The sequence below is a fragment of the Doryrhamphus excisus genome, chromosome 10, assembly GCF_030265055.1.
Source record: "Doryrhamphus excisus isolate RoL2022-K1 chromosome 10, RoL_Dexc_1.0, whole genome shotgun sequence".
Lineage (NCBI taxonomy): Eukaryota > Metazoa > Chordata > Actinopteri > Syngnathiformes > Syngnathidae > Doryrhamphus > Doryrhamphus excisus.
In genome coordinates, this window is record NC_080475.1 from 12,630,234 (window position 1) to 12,647,750 (window position 17,517).

General features: G+C 41.8%; 1 protein-coding gene across 5 annotated transcripts in view; it reads right to left on the reverse strand.

Annotated features, from left to right (window-relative positions):
• agrn (agrin) overlaps window positions 1-17,517 on the reverse strand; it is a 238,539-nt gene that overhangs the window by 89,224 nt on the left and 131,798 nt on the right. For all 5 annotated transcript variants that reach the window (XM_058085205.1, XM_058085207.1, XM_058085203.1 and 2 more), the window contains 3 exons: window positions 13,527-13,751; window positions 10,823-11,029; window positions 439-660 (listed from right to left, as the gene is read on the reverse strand). In XM_058085205.1, coding sequence (XP_057941188.1) covers window positions 439-660; window positions 10,823-11,029; window positions 13,527-13,751 — 654 coding nt within the window. The remainder of the gene's footprint in view (window positions 1-438; window positions 661-10,822; window positions 11,030-13,526; window positions 13,752-17,517) is intronic.

Genomic DNA, 17,517 nt, shown 5'->3' on the forward strand with positions numbered 1-17,517 from the left:
CCTATCCCAGCTGTCTTCAGGCGAGACAGGGGTACGTACACCCTGGACTGGTGGCCAGCCAATCACAGGGCACATATAGACAAACAACCATTCAGACTCACATTCATACCTATGGACAATTTGGAGTCGCTAATTAACCTAGCATGTTTTTGGAATGTGGGAGGAAACCGGAGTACCCGGAGAAAACCCACAAATGAATGGGGAGAACATGCAAACTCCACACAGAGATGCCCGATTGGGGAATGGAACCTGGGTCTCCTAGCTGTGTGGCCTGCGAGCTAACCACTCCACATATAAGTAAATTCAAATAGCATAATAGTCCAGTTCATACATATAGCGTCATCAGGAGATTCCCCGCCTCTGTAACGGTTTTGATGCCACCTCCCAGTGCCGTTTACACAGAAGACCTATGCCAGCTTCAAACATGCATCTACTCACCACAGGGTCCTTTGTGTTGGATGTGGATTGCCTTCTGTAAGGCGCAGCCCATGGCTCGCATCTCACAGGGGCTGCCGTAACTGTGCCCGTCGGATCCACACACCGGGTCTGATGTTTGCGAGCAGGCTTCCGGGCATTCGCACACGGGCTCATTGTTTTTCACCACGCAAACAGCGCCGTGTTCGCACACCTTATCCGTGCAGGGGCTCGGCGTGTCGAGATCTGAGGACCCAGAAAATAAAAGTTAGGACGGTGATTGGAGGGAGTGTTCGGTAGAGGTTGGAGAAAGGTCTTGGGTTAGGTTAGTCTTGGGTTTAAAAGAGCATTAGGAGTGGAGCAACTCAGAGAATTGTTAGAGGAGTAAAAAAATAAATTTGATGGAATATACTGTCTTTGTGTGATGCCTCAACTATGTCATTTCCTTTCCTTTGTGTCAATCCTGATGTATCCTGAATCTTTGAGCAGCCTCCCAAAACTGGTGCCATGGAAGACAGTGACATAAAAAGTTGCCCCGTGGCACAGGAGAGATGAAACATCTTACGAACAATGGCTGCACGGCCAGCTCCAGTAAACGTTGGAATTAATTGACGTTCCCAATGTGCCCTTTCAAAGGCTCGCCATTTGAATCTCCATGAGAGGCTGGGCTCCAGCCAAAGAAAAATGAAAAATAGAGGACAGACAGAAATAAAAAAAATAACCCCCCCCCCCCCCAAAAAAAAAAACAAGGAGCAAAGACAGGCAAAATGAAGAGAGGTTCTGCTCAATAATTTAAAAACCGCAAGCTCCCGGGCAGAAGCAGATATGAAATGTGAACATCACAGAGCAGGGGGTGTCGGCTCGACTCTCTACCGCGTACGCTCCGGCATCATTGAGGATGTATTAACACTTGTCGTGATTGGATGGATTGAAAAGGAACTCTGGTGCACTTGTGATGATCTGAATCCTGGTGTACACCAAATAAATGGACTCAGTCCGCTTGCGATCTATCTATTTGGAACTTTACCCATCATCCACAATGGGGACCTGAACACTCTTTTTGTGTGTTCTAAATACAAACAAGGAAGTAACAAAGGTCGATTTAAGGACTTTCGCACATCACAATACTGAAAATCTTCGAAGACACCAAATTTTTAGATTTTCCCCAAATACGCTTTCCTCAGACGAGACCAAATCGCAGATATTTTTTGTCAAGGACGGCGTCAACATTTGTATATAAAATATAACCTTTATTATGCTTTGTAACCAGCTACTGGAAATACTGTAATGTTTTACAATACTGTTCGTTATTATTATTATTATTATTATTATTATTATTCACTTTGACCCATGTGACTATGCCAGGAATGACTTCCCCAAATACTGACAGTCAAATATTACAATTCAACTATTTATTCAATTATTTATTGAATAAAGTAATGTGAAATAAGACAGGAAAATATGGCTAGCCTTAAAATAGCCAAGGAAATTCCGGAAAAAGTATGGGTTCTTCTGGGTTAAATACTTTTTTAATATTTGATTTATGAGTGTAAGGAAGGTGATGACATTCCCATGTCTTTCTTTTGATATGAACAAGGACATTCGGACCACTTGGTGCTATTTCACAGAAGAATGGTTAAACTCTTTGTATTTCTTAGCAAATAAATCAAATAAATAAGAAAATGATTCCACAGTAAAAAAAAATGATATAAAAACAGCTAAAAAAAGACTAGGGCTGCAACGATTATTCGAATAATTTGAATACCACTATTACAATCACCCGCGCAAAGGACGAAGAAGGAAGCGGGTGAAGACGCTGGAAGATTGAAGAGGCTTGAACAGGCGAGAAAAAGCGGCAAGGCAATTAAAGAGAAGGAAAACTAACTTTAAAAAAACAGACCGAAAATGTGGCTAAACAGCAATTTGACGTGTATCCGTTGCAACGCCACTCTTCGGGAATCACCTTCGGTAATCACCTATTCCAGCCTTCTAAAAGATTTTTTTTTAATGTAAAAAAAACAAAAAACAAACAAAAAAAAAACACCTTGCCACGCCACATCGGCTAGCTACTAGCTGGCTAACGACTCGCTTCACAAGTTAGGGTAATGCTTAAAAGGCCCAAAATACAAGAAAATACTGTTAGCATGACATGTTGTCATGAATGAGCTGTCTCTTTTTATCTGTTTGTATATCTTTAGAATCCCCAGAAAAGAGAGATAGACATTTGTTCACGTCTTCCATAAGGATTGAGGATGATGTGTAGTTTTTTTCCCCTTTAAAGGAGTCGATTGAAGTATGAGATTGAGGTCTAGATGTTAGATGGTGCACACATCCTGCATCCGAGGGTTTTTTCATTTGAGCCTTCACAAATGAGGGATGGATCGTTCTGCCAAATGTGGTACGTCTGCGGGTCAGAGCAACAAATAAATCTTAATGAAAAATTGCTGGTGAAGTCCCCCCTGCAGAGCCGAAAGTCTTCATTTTTGGCTCTATTTATTCTTTTTGGATTTTGTGTCGCGGTGTGGAGGTCAGGGTGTCCATGGTTGAACATTATTTTTCACTCGTGATGTGTTTAAAGGGCATCAGATGTTGGCATTCTTCGGAGTCATTACGAGTCGGCTCACTAATGTCGGGTTAACACCTGACATATGCAATTAACTTGCTTTGCTCTGATTAATGAAAGGTACATCAATCAGGGTTCAATGTCCCCTGACAATCTGTTCACATGAGAATATACAAAGATTAATTGAAAAATTAATTCACTTTAACTCGTTAAAAATGACCTTTTTTTCCCCAGCAACCCTTACGATACGGCAGGAGAACGTCATCGTTTCCAACCTCAATCCGATATGTGTGTGTGTGCCTTCAAAGTGTGGCCAGCGGGCCATTTGTGGACACTATTTTTTTATGGGCCTGTGAACGGCATATTGTAGGAAATGTAACTAAGAAAGTTCATTCATTCATTCATTTTCTATCGCTTATCAAACAACCATTCACACTCACATTCATACCTATGGACAATTTGGAGTCGCCAATTAACCTAGCATGTTTTTGGCATGTGGGAGGAAACCGGAGTACCCAGAAAAAACCCAATGTCAGAGGGTGGAATTGAACCCTGGGCTCCTAGCTGTGAGGTTAACTAAGAAAGTTGATACTAAAAACTAATTCTGATAGTTCACTTACACACATACACAGTACACATATAGCTGGTTAATAAACAATATAGCAGCTTCTTATCAATCCATGCTAATTTCGGGCATGAGATAATGTACCGATTTAAGACATGCCCATGTCCGGTTGACCACGCCCATTTCTGCCCATTTTCGAGAAAATGACACCAACTTCCTGTTTAGGCCCTACCCATTCAGAGTACAGATTTGCTTCACACACACAGCAAAAAATGATAAAACCACTTTCATCTTCAACTGTTTTTATCATCCTCTCTCAGTGAGTGGAAAATAATTTCCCGCTGATTTATTAACAAGAGAGCATGGCAGGAGAAAAAAAAAATAAAAACACAACTCCCAAAGTGTAAAAATCGCTGCAGCACTGTCAGAAATTGGTGTTTTTACCTAAAAGCTTTAAATGCATGTATCTATGTTTCTGTCGCCATAGCAAACAAGTTACTTATTCATGAAAATAACCTGGCAACCCATCGGGAACATCTGCAAAAGCAAATACATTTGCAAGGCATTTTTTTTTTGTTGTTGTCGCTCAGTGGGCATCGAGAGTGATTGGTCCAATGTGATGGCAATGAAAAAGTCAGGGCATGAATAACAGACTCCTGCTCTTCATTTAGTGCAACCATGCTGGTAAACGACTTTAACGTTCGATGCATCACCTCCATTTGTATGCACACCTCGCAAAAGTTCAATGACAAGGCTGACACTGTGGCGAGGGAAAAGTACATTTTGTAATATTCTGTAACCCTTGTGCTAATGCTAACACCTAAAGCGAACTCCAACTTCTCACTCTAACCCCTAATGATGGAATTGTTGGAACCCCAAACCCAAACCCTGAAGGCAAACACAAACCCAACCATGATTCTCTCCGACTCTGTCGCTCGTTATTACATGATTGCTTTTTCGTAGTTGATTGTGGCCTGTTATTTGTCAAACATTATCTGGTCACGAAGCATCAGTAAGGTTCCATCAATGAGACATTAGCTTAGATCACACTGCATGTCATCAATAATGGCGTGTCCAACAGTTATCCTCTCAATCTGTGTGGAAGTGGTAAGTTTTTCTTACCCACTTTCTTAAGTTTAGAGCAAAATAATTGGAGGCTAACTCGTTAGCTCTGTAGCTTGCTATAATGCAGTGAGCGGTGGCTATCTCTTATGTCTCTGGAGTGACCCCGTAGCTTGAGCATTTTTGCAATATGCTGTCAACAAAGATTGATAGTAGTTTAAAGGTGACTATAGGGGTGTTATTTCATGTCTACAAGGCTCTAATAATGATTAAAAAACACATAAAATATGTGCTAATGACCAAAATATTTATTTCTATTGAACCCTACTTTGTGGAAATTCACTTACTGTCGGGTCTGGAACCATTAACTGCGATAAACAAGGGATGACTGTCTAAATGTAACTTTTTAGTTATTAAAAATCACTATTACAGTATAGCGAAAATACAGTTAGATTATGTAATGGAAAAGCTGCGCTCCAGGTACTCATAGATACTGAAATGCCATAACATATACATTTAAACATGGCTCTAAATTGCTGGGGGTAATACTCCCATTGTGATGCATGTATACAGTATGCTCATTTGCACCACACCCTAAACCCGCCAAAGGGTCTGAGCGCCATTCCAGATGGTTCCTGTTGGTTTTATGGAGAACGAGGACCAGACCAGTCCAGTCCAGGTGATGGTCGCAGCAGCCAACTGGCAGAGAGAATGACCTGACAAACATATTGCAAGGCAGTGCTCCAATGGGACACGGCTAATCCACGACAAGCACCACCGTGTCTGTTTTTTTAACCTGCCAGGGCTTTGATCCAATCCCTTATTCCCTTTAGCGTTAAAGGCATTCATGTGTAATGCCAGTGGATGGAAAAGGCTCTATTAACATAAAGGAAAAGGACATGTCTGTCTACAACAGAATACTTACTGGAATACTAAACACTCTTAAGACTTCATATGGATCTAACATGGAACCATGGAACATGGAGTACTGACCCCAAACAATACTAGTAATAGTCACATTTGTTCAATTCAATCCTGTTGTGGTCCTGTCGGTTCTATCTACAGTATTCTAAAAGTTTATGATGCTGTGCCTGTTCCGAGAACAACTACGAGTACAATGGAAATGACACCAAATTTTGCAAATGTGTGTTGTGTGGCGTGCCCTGCAGCATGCTACAACCTCAAGTCGCTACCGACGCCCCGCTGACCCAAATAACGATGGCAATTTCTGCTGTGGCAGAGCATCGCCCCCCCCAGCAGCTTGCGTTAAGTGGACTGGCAGTCAAGCCCCTGGCTGCTGTCAATCTGCCTCCCACTGCACTTCTTCTAATTAACTTGATTAGGATGGAGGAAAAAATACAGACTGATGTATATACTCATGGGTGTCCAATCAGATCACCTGCAAAAAAACCTCTGGGTGGGACACATCAGTAGAGCAAGCGAGTACAAAGAGTACAAAGCCTGCGTTATGACAACCTGTATTTACAGAAAGTGTGCAATAATTATTGAAACAAAAGCAGGCAAGGGACCTAAATTTGGGTACCCCAACAGAAAAATGACATCAAAATTCCCAATAGCTTATAAATGAGGGTCTAGATTCTGGTTGAAGGTTAATGATTTCCAAGCATGGACAGCCCACTTTCAATCACACCACGTATTTTCAATAATATTTAGGTCTAGGGACTGAGATGACCATTCCAAAATGTATAGTTGTTCCTCTCTATGAATGCCTTAGTATAATTTAAGCAGTGTTTAGCATCATTGTCTTGTTGGAAGTCTTCAACTTTGTCTGATTCTGGAGTATTGTTGGCAACAATCTGCTGATACTGACTGGAATCCATGCAACATTCAACTTGAAGAAGATTTCCAGTACCCGTACTGGCCACACAGCCCCACAGCATGATGGAACCACCACCAAATGTTACTGTGGGTAGCAAGTGTTTATCTTGGAATGCTGTGTTCTTCATCCACCTTATGTCCAAATAACTCACAGCACCTTATTCCAAAAATGAAGCTGGCTTTGGACAATTATTTTATACTTTTTATAAATGTTCTGTGATCTCTAACTCTCTAACTGAATGTCTTTTAAAGAAATTATAATAATGGAAATTACCATAGTTTTAAATGAATTAGCTATGAATACTTTATTAGCCGATCTATTAAAATATTGCCATTTTCATTCACTGCCGTTTCCCCCCTGCCATCCATTCGAGTCAGGGGAGGCAGAAACCGACTCTAAATGGCGGGGAAGCGCGTCTCTGCAGCGCAGCAACATGCCACAGATCCCAATAACTTTGCACAAAGCTGCAGGAGGTCAAGCCAAGAGCCAGCAAAAGCAGAACATTAAGCAGAGTACACCGCAAACAGGTACGAGGAGACGTCGGGGACCCGCTGGGCAATTTGGATTGTTAATGCTCAGCGTGCTGTAGGGACGTAGCCCACTTTCACAGTCGCCAAAATTCTGCCACTCGTCATCTTCCAGCTTGACAAGCTCATGTGGAAAAACGTTAAACGACATTTGTGCATGTAGAGAAAGACGTTTAGGATATTTTGTCATGAATCTTTAGTAAATAATGTAAAGTAACATAAGAGATAAGTTAAAAAAATGTCAAAATAAATTGTCAAAAGTCCTATTTATACAGTATTTCTAATTGACGGAAAGTGGCAAGGCCTAGTATTTTCCAAAATGGTCCAGTTCCTGGAGATTTACTAGCAATTTTCCACCACTTTACAACATGGAGTAAAGGCCAAAATGATTCATGCTGTGGCCAAGTTGTGAGTTAAATTACATTTGTGTCGGTTCGATGGACATTTTATGGCTTACAATGACACAAGAAAGTGGTGAAAGAAGCTGTTTAAAAAAAATAAATCTGCAATGTCTCAGTAACTTTTGCTTCGTCCTTGAGTCATTTTTCCAGACAAGTGAAACAACTAAATTGTGATTGGGACTCTAAGTACAGTACAGGGGGGTCGGCAACCCGTTGGCTCTTCAATTTCCTAAGCTGTGGTGGGGTTTTTATATGATACCACGAGTCTGTGAACGCATCCAGGCTGCATTCTGACTGCTGATTGGATGAAGAAAGGGAAGGGAGTGGCTGTACTACCCAATCCCTGTGGTAAGCTATACATCACCATGAATACGACCCTGGAATAGTAACAAAAATCACCACTAGGCAAATTCATTCATTCATTCATTTTCTACCGCTTTTTCCTCACGAGGGTCGCGGGGGTGCTGGAGCCTATCCCAGCTGTCTTCGGGCGAGAGGCGGGGTACACCCTGGACTGGTCGCAAACATAGACAAACAACCATTCACACTCACATTCATACCTATGGACAATTTGGAGTCGCGAATTAACCTAGCATGTTTTTGGAATGTGGGAGGAAACCGGAGTACCCGGAGAAAACCCACGCATGCACGGGGAGAACATGCAAACTCCACACAGAGATGGCCGAGGGTGGAATTGAACCCTAGTCTCCTTGCTGTGAGGTCTGCACGCTACACTAGGCAAATTGATGACATTAATTATATCAGCTTGGAAGTGGAATTGAACGTCAGGATTAAGAACCAAGTACTCTACGACCTGAGCAATTGTGCTTCAATAGAATCAGTAGAATGTGGGTAGTAGTAGTATGCACCAAATGAATCTCCCATAATGCTTTGCAGCAAAACTCTTCAAATAGCTGTTAATATGGTGTGTATTTTTATCTGTTTTTATATCTTTAGAACACAGATAAAAGATTGAAGGATTGAAAAATTGTTTCCGTGGTGTCTACTATCATTCTAGCCACATTGTTACGAAGTCACTGATTTCAAATATTAGCAATACGATACTAGCAACCGTGATTAACATTGACTTCATCCCAGCAATAGAGCCATGTGACATGATTTCATACGCCATATTGTCGACCAGACAATACCGTCAACTTTGTAGGTGCCACTCTAGGACTCTTTTCTAGAAAATACAATATTGTTTGTGAATGATTGTGGCACGTATTCCAGTTTAATAACCAAACGCTGCTCCCCTTAGACATGAAACTAAGCCCAGAGGCAGCGATTGTGTTTGTGCTCCGGGTTGACATTTTCTGCCGCAGCCGCTCGACTGTCAAGGTGCAAGCATCACAGAGGAAGCCTCACACGGCGTCATGTCGCTCGATCTCTTTGGGGTTTTTACGGACTGATCGTATGCACACACGGATACACACACACACAACATAGAAACCATGTTGTGTTTTTTCCAACTTAATCTCTACAGTCTCTCCAACAGTGCTAACATCTAATCCTGTTTCAGCTTCACCGGCACACTGGAAATAAAAACAAAAAAGGCAAGCAAATTCTGCGCATACATATATAATCAAATGATGAAGCTAACTGTCTCAGTGGGCTACCGCGCTTTTACTCTTTTGATGTTTAATTAAAAAAACAAGTCCAGCTTTGACGTTTCAGCTGCTCTGTTGTGGAGTAATATGCAAATGTCAATAAGAATGCATTGAAAAGCCGGCTTTGATGCACTGGGGAAGGAATAGTTGAATAATGAAACAAATACAGGGTGGTGGTGGAGGGATTTGATGGGCGTACACATGAAACAAAAGACATAAGCGTTACTGCTGTCTTTGCTACTGTTCCGTTTAAGCACAGCACTGGGGAAAACCAGTCCATGCTAATGAGGAGACGAGCGGGATTGAATCTTGCACTGGAACCGCTCGTCAAAATCATGTCCGCCATTTTTGGAGCTCGACACTTACTATAAAAATGTTTCAATTAACACCTTTATTTGATTAACCTCACACAACCACCGGCGGCAACGCCCTGACACAGTTTTTACCAACTTCACAAGATGCATTTGAAGTATCGTTATCGACCTCTGCATGCGCTACAAAATAGTGTTACTCGGTTAATGTTGTACTTACCGTACTGTTTGTTTACTGTTTACAATGAACTCATTATTAATCCTGGCTGAGCAACTTCCTCCTCACCACGATTACAACATCGGTTGTGTTAAGTATAATTTGTATTTTCAACATTTACAATTGCAGAATATGAAAGGATCGGGCCGATATTTGCGTTTTTTCCTTGTATCGGTATCGGCCGATACGCACGTTGGGTTCGCCGATGTTTTTTTTTCCACCGCATGATTTACAGTCAGGCATCCGCCGGGGCAGCTTTGTGTTGCACATGGATTTGGAGCAGCCGTGTCTGCTTATGAGAGGTCTTTATCATGCACAACACAAACTTTAATGATGAGAGAAATGTTTTATATATCGTACTAAATTGTGTCAGTGTGATGTGTTTGTGTGTGTGGAGGCGTGGGGCGGGGGCAGTCATCACATCGATGCTAGATGCTAAATTTGTGTTTAAGACAGCTGAATCCTACTGTGTTCTGTGTTTACATTTCAATAAATATTTGTTATCATGGTCATTTCTTCATTCTTCTGCATCAATCAATCAAATGCAGTATCGGCCACAAATATCAGCCCAAGCAAAATCGGCCATCGGCTAAGGGTGATGGAAAAAAATCGGTATCGGCCCCCAAAAAACCATACCGGTCGATCCCTAATAATATGACCCGCTTTGCTATTTTAGAGTAGAGTTTTCAAAATGCCGAGGCTGCCACTGAAAGTAGCCTATTTGAAGGGAATTTGAGGTCTGGGGTTGGCATGCACGGCAGCATGCACAACAAAATCAAAGACTTGGGTGGATAGGACTGGGGGATAAAAGAGCAAAAAATAAATAAAATCAGGGAGAGAGAGTGGAGACCTCTCCAACCTCGTGGATCACATATCAGTGTGCAGGAAGAGTAACAGAAAGACACAGGAAGAAGAGCAGCACTACAAGACCCCCTCCTGTTAGATCCGCTTGGAGCAAAAGGGGAAGCCTTCGCCCCTCAGCATCCTTCTGATGAGGTCGCCTATTGGGTGACCCCACTTTTCCAGCCAGGAGTGGGGGAAGACACAGCCGACATGGACAAAGACAGACAAGACATTGACTGACGCACTGAAACAAGAAAGAAGAGCTTTTCTTTTTAGACAACAGTTATCGAGACAAAGACAAACTGAGGTGAATGGACGGACGGAGTAAGCATGCGGTGTTGAAAGATGGAGCTGAGAGGATGAAACGAGTGAAAGTGAAGGCACTGCTTTGACTTGCCCCTCCCCCACTTTATCGTTAAACCATGTCATACACATTTGAATTTCACAACTCCCGTGTTATTCTACTCACCACAAGGCCCGGCATGTTTGACGGGGACAAGGCTCTTGGAGTGGCACTCGGCCTTGCGCCGCATGCAGTCGTTAGTATACGTGCGACCGTCCTTGCCGCACACGGGCTTGTAGGTACCGTCGCACTCGATTGGATCGCACGAGCATCGGGAGGTCAGCTGCTCCACCAGACACACGGCGTTGAAGCGGCATTCTTCTTTACATTCCTCTGCGAGAAGGAAGGACAAATACATCCAGGGATAGTCAATTGTTGGCCAACACGTTTCAATAAACAACTGGAAAATATGCTCAGGGACACATGGCAGTTAAGAAACCATCTGCTTCAGTTTTTCAGTCTGTTTTTTCAGTCTGTATGAAGTGTCATATCTCACTAATTAAGTCAAAAATATTAAGAAATAGTGAGATATATATATATATATATATATATATATATATATATATATACACACACATAATAAATATTGTATAGAAATATTATTGGACTCATCATTATACTTTTTTCCCCACATTGAAGAACAAATGAGGTCCATGTTGTGGTCAAAAATAATTAGAATATTGTAAATAATGCAATTTGAAGATTTATTTCCATCACGGAAGAGTTTTGTACAAGTTTGTACAAAAAGGAATGAATTATGGCAAAAATCAAAACACAGTGTGCAAATTAATATTATGCAAAAATAAAAACTAATGTTTTCTAAATTAAAAAATCTTTATTGATATAAAAAATAAATAATACACTTGGTAAAAAGAAAATAATATTGAATAAATTAATTAAAAAACAGTAATAGTTATGTGATGTGTTATGGTTGAGTCATTTTCAAAATAACAATAATGCTAGATTTTAGAATTTATGGTTGAAAAATAGGTTTGTACCACTTTTTATTCTAATTAAATATGAATTAATCTTATTATTTGAATATCCTTGTCATGAATGATACTCATTCAGCTTAATGATAATTTTTTCAACAAAAAGTTCCATAAAACTTGAAATGAACTCTCAAATGTAATTTTACGGTCTAAACTATTAGGTTCATTACCATCAGACCTGCTAAGCTGAGATTGCCTTCGAAAATGAAGGAAAAAGAATAACCGCTGGTGTTAAACGGCACATTTGCTGGCGAAGTGAGAAAATCCAATTTAAGGGCAGTGTTCTTGCGCCACTCGCGACGCCTTCAAATGTATTTCATTCCTGATCGCCGAATCAAATTTGTACAGCAATCCAATTGCTTTCTTTAACAGCCTGTCAAGCCACACTTAATTACATTGGTGCTCCATCACGGTGAAAGGATGTGTGATGTCACGGTAGCATGTCCAAACCACCACTCTGATTAATTTGCAACTTGTAATTTGCTAAGGGATATGATTTCATGGATCGCTTTTTTCTAATTAAATTATTCTTTCATTGGGCATTGGTGTCGCTGGGGGGTGGGGGCGAAAATGACCTAAAAACTATTACTTTTCAGCTTGTTCTCGCCACAATTTTGTAGGATTTTGTACCAAAAAATATGTAAAAACTTCTTTTTATACCTTTACGAAAGTTGAGAATATTGGTGCCAGTTTGACACTGGAACAGATATTCCATTGTAATTATTTTCTATGGGGAATTTGACTTTTTTCCACGTGTATGCCAGTTAAGAAGGCTGACAAGTTACTTAAAACAACAAATAAATGCTATACATGACAAAATATGATCACATTTGACATGTTTTGGCAGATTTCCTCATCTGTTAGCAGATTTCTCTTCTTCCTCTTTGGACTTTTAACCTTCAGGGGTCACCACAGCAAATCAATCTCCTCCATCCGACTACCCTCATGTCCTCCTTCACTAGGCCTCGTACCTGGCAGATCTAAACGCCGCATCCTTCAACCAATATATTCACTATCTCTCCTCTGGTCATGTCCCAACCATTTCAGTCTGGCCTCTAACATGTAATGTCTCTCTGATGTACTCCTACCTGATCCTATCCATCCCGGTCACTCCCAATGAGAACCTAAGCATCCTCATGTGTGTACTCCAACATGTACTGTGACTCTGGACATGTCCCAAACATCTCAGTCTGGCCGCTAACATGTAATGTCCCTCTGATGTACTCCTTCCTGATCCTATCCATCCTGGTCACTCCCAATGAGAACCTCAGCATTCTCATATCTGCTACAACCAGTTCTGCTTCCTGTCTTTTCTTCAGTGCCACTGTCTCTAGACCAAACAACATCACTGATCTCACCTCATCTGTTGGCAGATAATTGTGCTTATTAGTATGTAATATATTGTAGAAATTCTGCAGTGTGCACTTGAGAGTGATTCAACTATTTTTGGAGGTTGTGAAGAAGACTTTTGGTATCATTTTCTACTAAATTCCCATGGCATCCTGATGCAGTACTGAATTAGCAGTCTGAAAACATCTTCATCAGCCTCCTGTGTTTGATGTTCCACACGCATTAGAGTCCGTCCACGTCACTAGCTTAAACCTACAACGCTGTTCTCGTGCTCAGGCTCTGACAAAAACACAGCAGGGGAAACGAGTAGTCATCCTCAAAAGGCCATCATGTTTACAGTAGGAACCGACAGCTCTTTGTAAACTAAGTGGATACCTCCTCCTTTGTATTGACAGCCAGCCTCAAGGCTCTTTTATACAGACCTGAAGGCCTCATGACCATTAATTTAGCCTTATCATCCATGAATGACATTGTATGTCTGATCTTACCGAGCCTTCTGCACCAGCCGGCGTGAAGCTTCCTGAGTTTGACGCCTTTCTGCAGCCCGGACGCTTTCATGGCACACTCACTGGGGTACGTTTGGCCATCGCTGGCGCACAGTGGCTCGCTAGCCGGCGGGCATGAGTCGGGCGAGCCGAAGAAGAGAGGCTGTCGGGTAAGGGCCTCCACCCGGCACATTGTGTTCAGACTGTTCTCGCTGTCTTTGCAGGGGTCTGTGGAGACAGACAATATTTGAAAACATTGTCAATTACAAGAAAAAAAGATGGACGTGTATTTAAAATTATACATTTGCTTCTCCAATAGTACTAGCCAGAGGTGACCAGCTTTCGTCATTGGGCGTTGAATGGCAATTATTGGCGCCTCACAAGCGTCCCTAGTAATTACGCTGATTTACAGTTAGAATTATTATTTCACAAAGTCAATGGTACTGTAATGTTTATTTTTGTATTTCAAAACTACTAGGCAGTATACATCTCAAACTCATCTGCAGTTAAATTAGCAAGATGCTATTTGCATTAGCATTTCAATAGTGTTTTCTATGTTAAGTTAGCTTAACCTATATATATATTTTAGGCTTTCATATCTTGCTATTTGACTACGTAATTATGCTACTTTAACAAAATTATAGAGTCAATATCTTAACAAATGAATAAGTTAAAAAGCAAACTATGCCTGATTCACTGTTTATTCCAACACAAATGAACTTATTCACATTCTATGAATAGAATATGATAATGAGTAACAAACAGTGAAGTAAAAGAGTGTTTGAAGGTAGCGAACGGAAGGAAGATCTTCCATCTCTGCTTCCCTACACATCCACTATTAAATGATCATCTTAGCCTGGCAATGGAGCACACCTCCAAGTGAGCTCCAGATCGGAGTGAAGACAAGGAAAAAAAGATAAAGCTTGCGCCCCTGTGGCTACTCCCTCCTTGCAGGCTGGCCTGTTTGGCCGTTATCAGCACACCATCATAATGGGATTGTGGTTTGTGGATGTGCGGGAGGGACGTTGTTACGCCTCCAAACAGGACTCGGGGCTTTATCCTGCTTGCCACGCGTTTGGCATGAGGGGAGACAAAGGATTTATGTCGGCACTGTGGCAAATTAAATCACGGTCATGCTTGCCACAATACACTTAAGGCAATGCAATGTTAAAGGGGAACTGCACTTTTGGGGGGAATTTGCCCATCAATCACAATCCTTATGTGACATATTAACCTTAGTGGTATATTATTTTACCTGAAAGCAGGAGACATAACAAATAAAAATATTCATTCATTTACTATGACACGTATCCTCAGTGGGGTCATGGGGGTATGCTGGAGCCTACCCCAGCTGACCCCGGGCAAGAGGCAGGGTACAAACTATCCATGTCTATGGAGAGTGATATAAAGTTTGCATACTACAAAACATGCAATGAAAACAAACATGTGACAGAGTATGGCGAGTTTTTGAGGCTCACAGTGTAGCATTAGTCAAACGGCAGCTAACGTTTTCAAAATGCTAGACAACAACCAAAGATGTAGTTAGAATCTGAGGCCAGAACCCAACAATGTATTTATACATCTTTTGTGTTTTTTGCGAGGTGATGATGCAACTCAGGCTGCACAGTGGTCGGGTGGCTAGCGCACTGGCCACACAGCGAGGAGACCCGAGTTCAATTCCACCCTCAGCCATCTCTGTGTGGCGTTTGCACGTTCTCCTTGTGCATGTGTGGGTTTCCTCCCACATTCCAAAAACATGCTAGGTTAATTGGCGACTCCAAATTGTCCATAGGTATGAATGTGAGTGTGAATGGTTGTTTGTCTATATGTGCCCTGTGATTGGCTGGCCACCAGTCCAGGTTGTACCACACCTCTCGCCCGTAGACAGCTGGGATAGGCTCCAGCAGCCCCCGCAACCCTCACGAGGATAAGCGGTAGAAAATGAATGAATGATGCAACTCCTCACCAATGTATTAGACTTGAGAGCAATTTTAATGCGAGCAGTCAGGGATTCTGGTTGTTGGGCCACCCCAGAACACCCCACCTTTTGATTTTTTAAATAATTTCCTAGCCAACAGCACTCATCATAAATAAATTGAAAAATTTTCAGTTAATCTATCGGTATCAGTATCGACCAATCACTCAAGGATGATCGATATCCGAATTGTCAGCATAAAACCCTGATTAGAGCATCCCTAACATTTAAAAATCATTTAGTTGACTAAATCGATCATCATGTCCAAAGGTTGTGCCACCGACCCAAATGACAAAAAGGTCCGGCAGGGATACAAAAAACAACAAAGCAAAGGAAAAGGGGTCTTGATAAAGTCGGTGGCCAGGGCCTCAGATTATTTTCTCGCAGGACAATACAAAGGCTTGAGGAGACTAGCAAACGGGGATTTTATAACTCAGCACCCGCCAGGCCATTATTGGAGAGCAACACCATTACCTCCCATTAACCGAGAAGAACAGCTTCCCAGGATCCATGCTCTCCTCCAGCCGAGCAAGGAGGGTAATTACAAAAAGAATGGCCTGTTTGCTGCAGCGCGGATAAATCGGGGAAGCACCGTTCCCCACGGGCCGACTCGGGCTGGATTTATGCGACCAACCTTCTGTCTGCAGACCCACGTATTCATCTCGTGTTGCCCACCACCGAGCTTTGTCTCGACAGCGATACACTACTCTCTCTGTCTCCATCTGGCTCTCCCCGACGAGAGAGGAAATAAACAACAATCGCCTTGGGAGTAAACAACCATTGCTAGATGATAACAAGTATAGGCCAAAATGACGAGTTCTACTTAGAGAAACAACAGTTTGCACCACAGGAGAGGCGTTGCGATGCGCACAATTGGAATGAAAAATGAGAATTAGCAGGGCCAAGTAGTAAGTAAGTGGAGGAAGTGAATGGGAAATAATAATAGCCAGAGGTACGAAAAGAACAAAGGGAGAATATAGAAAGAAAAGGGGAAAAAAAGGACAGTTTGTGGTGGCAGACAATAACTATCATTACGGCCGAAGCGCATGAAAAGAGTTGATTGCATTTAGAAAGTGATTGAAGGTTTGGAAGAGTGTTTTCCTTGTCAAATGGCAACATGTACATGAACATGTCGGTCCATGGAAACAGTTTAGGCGCTTCTGATTGGATTAAAAAATCCTAACCCACATAGCCCTTTGTCAAAAAGTGATTGTGCCATCTTTTGCCCCCACCCCGATAAAAAGTAACCGAGACCTATCAGTCTGGAGAAAAGCCATTTCTAAAGCTTTGAGACTTCAGCCAACCACAGTGACCGAAATCCACAAAGGGCGAAAACAGGGTGAACCTCCCTAAGAGTGGCCAGCCAACCAAAATTACTCGTATCCAAGAAGTCACAAAATACCCCACAACTACATCCAAATAACTGCAGGCCTCATTTGCGTCAGTTAAAGGGGACTTTATTATACCTTATTTTCCGGGCCTTTGTATTGACTTCTGTACTTCTATAGAGCAGCTACACACGATAACCAGCACAGAAAGCTTTCTAGATCTTCCAGAATCTGCACCTATTCAAAGCTGTGGTTGGTCACACTCCCAAGAGCTTAGCAAATGTAGCGGAGTTGATAAACGGTAGAGAATAATAAACTGCAATTTGTCTTTTGCCCACTGATTGTGGTAAGAAATGGCCATTAGCAACCCCGTTACCTGTATGCACACTCTATAATGCTACACATTCAACTCCTTTTGATCCATTACTTACATAAAATAAACAGTTAGGACACTGATAAATTGCTTACTTTACTTACTTACTGCATGCTCTTCTGACTCTACGACACGACCAAGTAACGTTGGAAAGGCGTCTGGCTTCAGCAACAGTTAGTCCAGGCTAGTCCAGCTGAACCCATGTTCACGAAACAGTCCAGTATGATTAAAATCTATTTATTTTGCTGGTAGGGAATCAGGAACTCCAACCACTTGTGCCTGATGTTTGCGTTATTAGGAATTGTAAATAAATGTAGA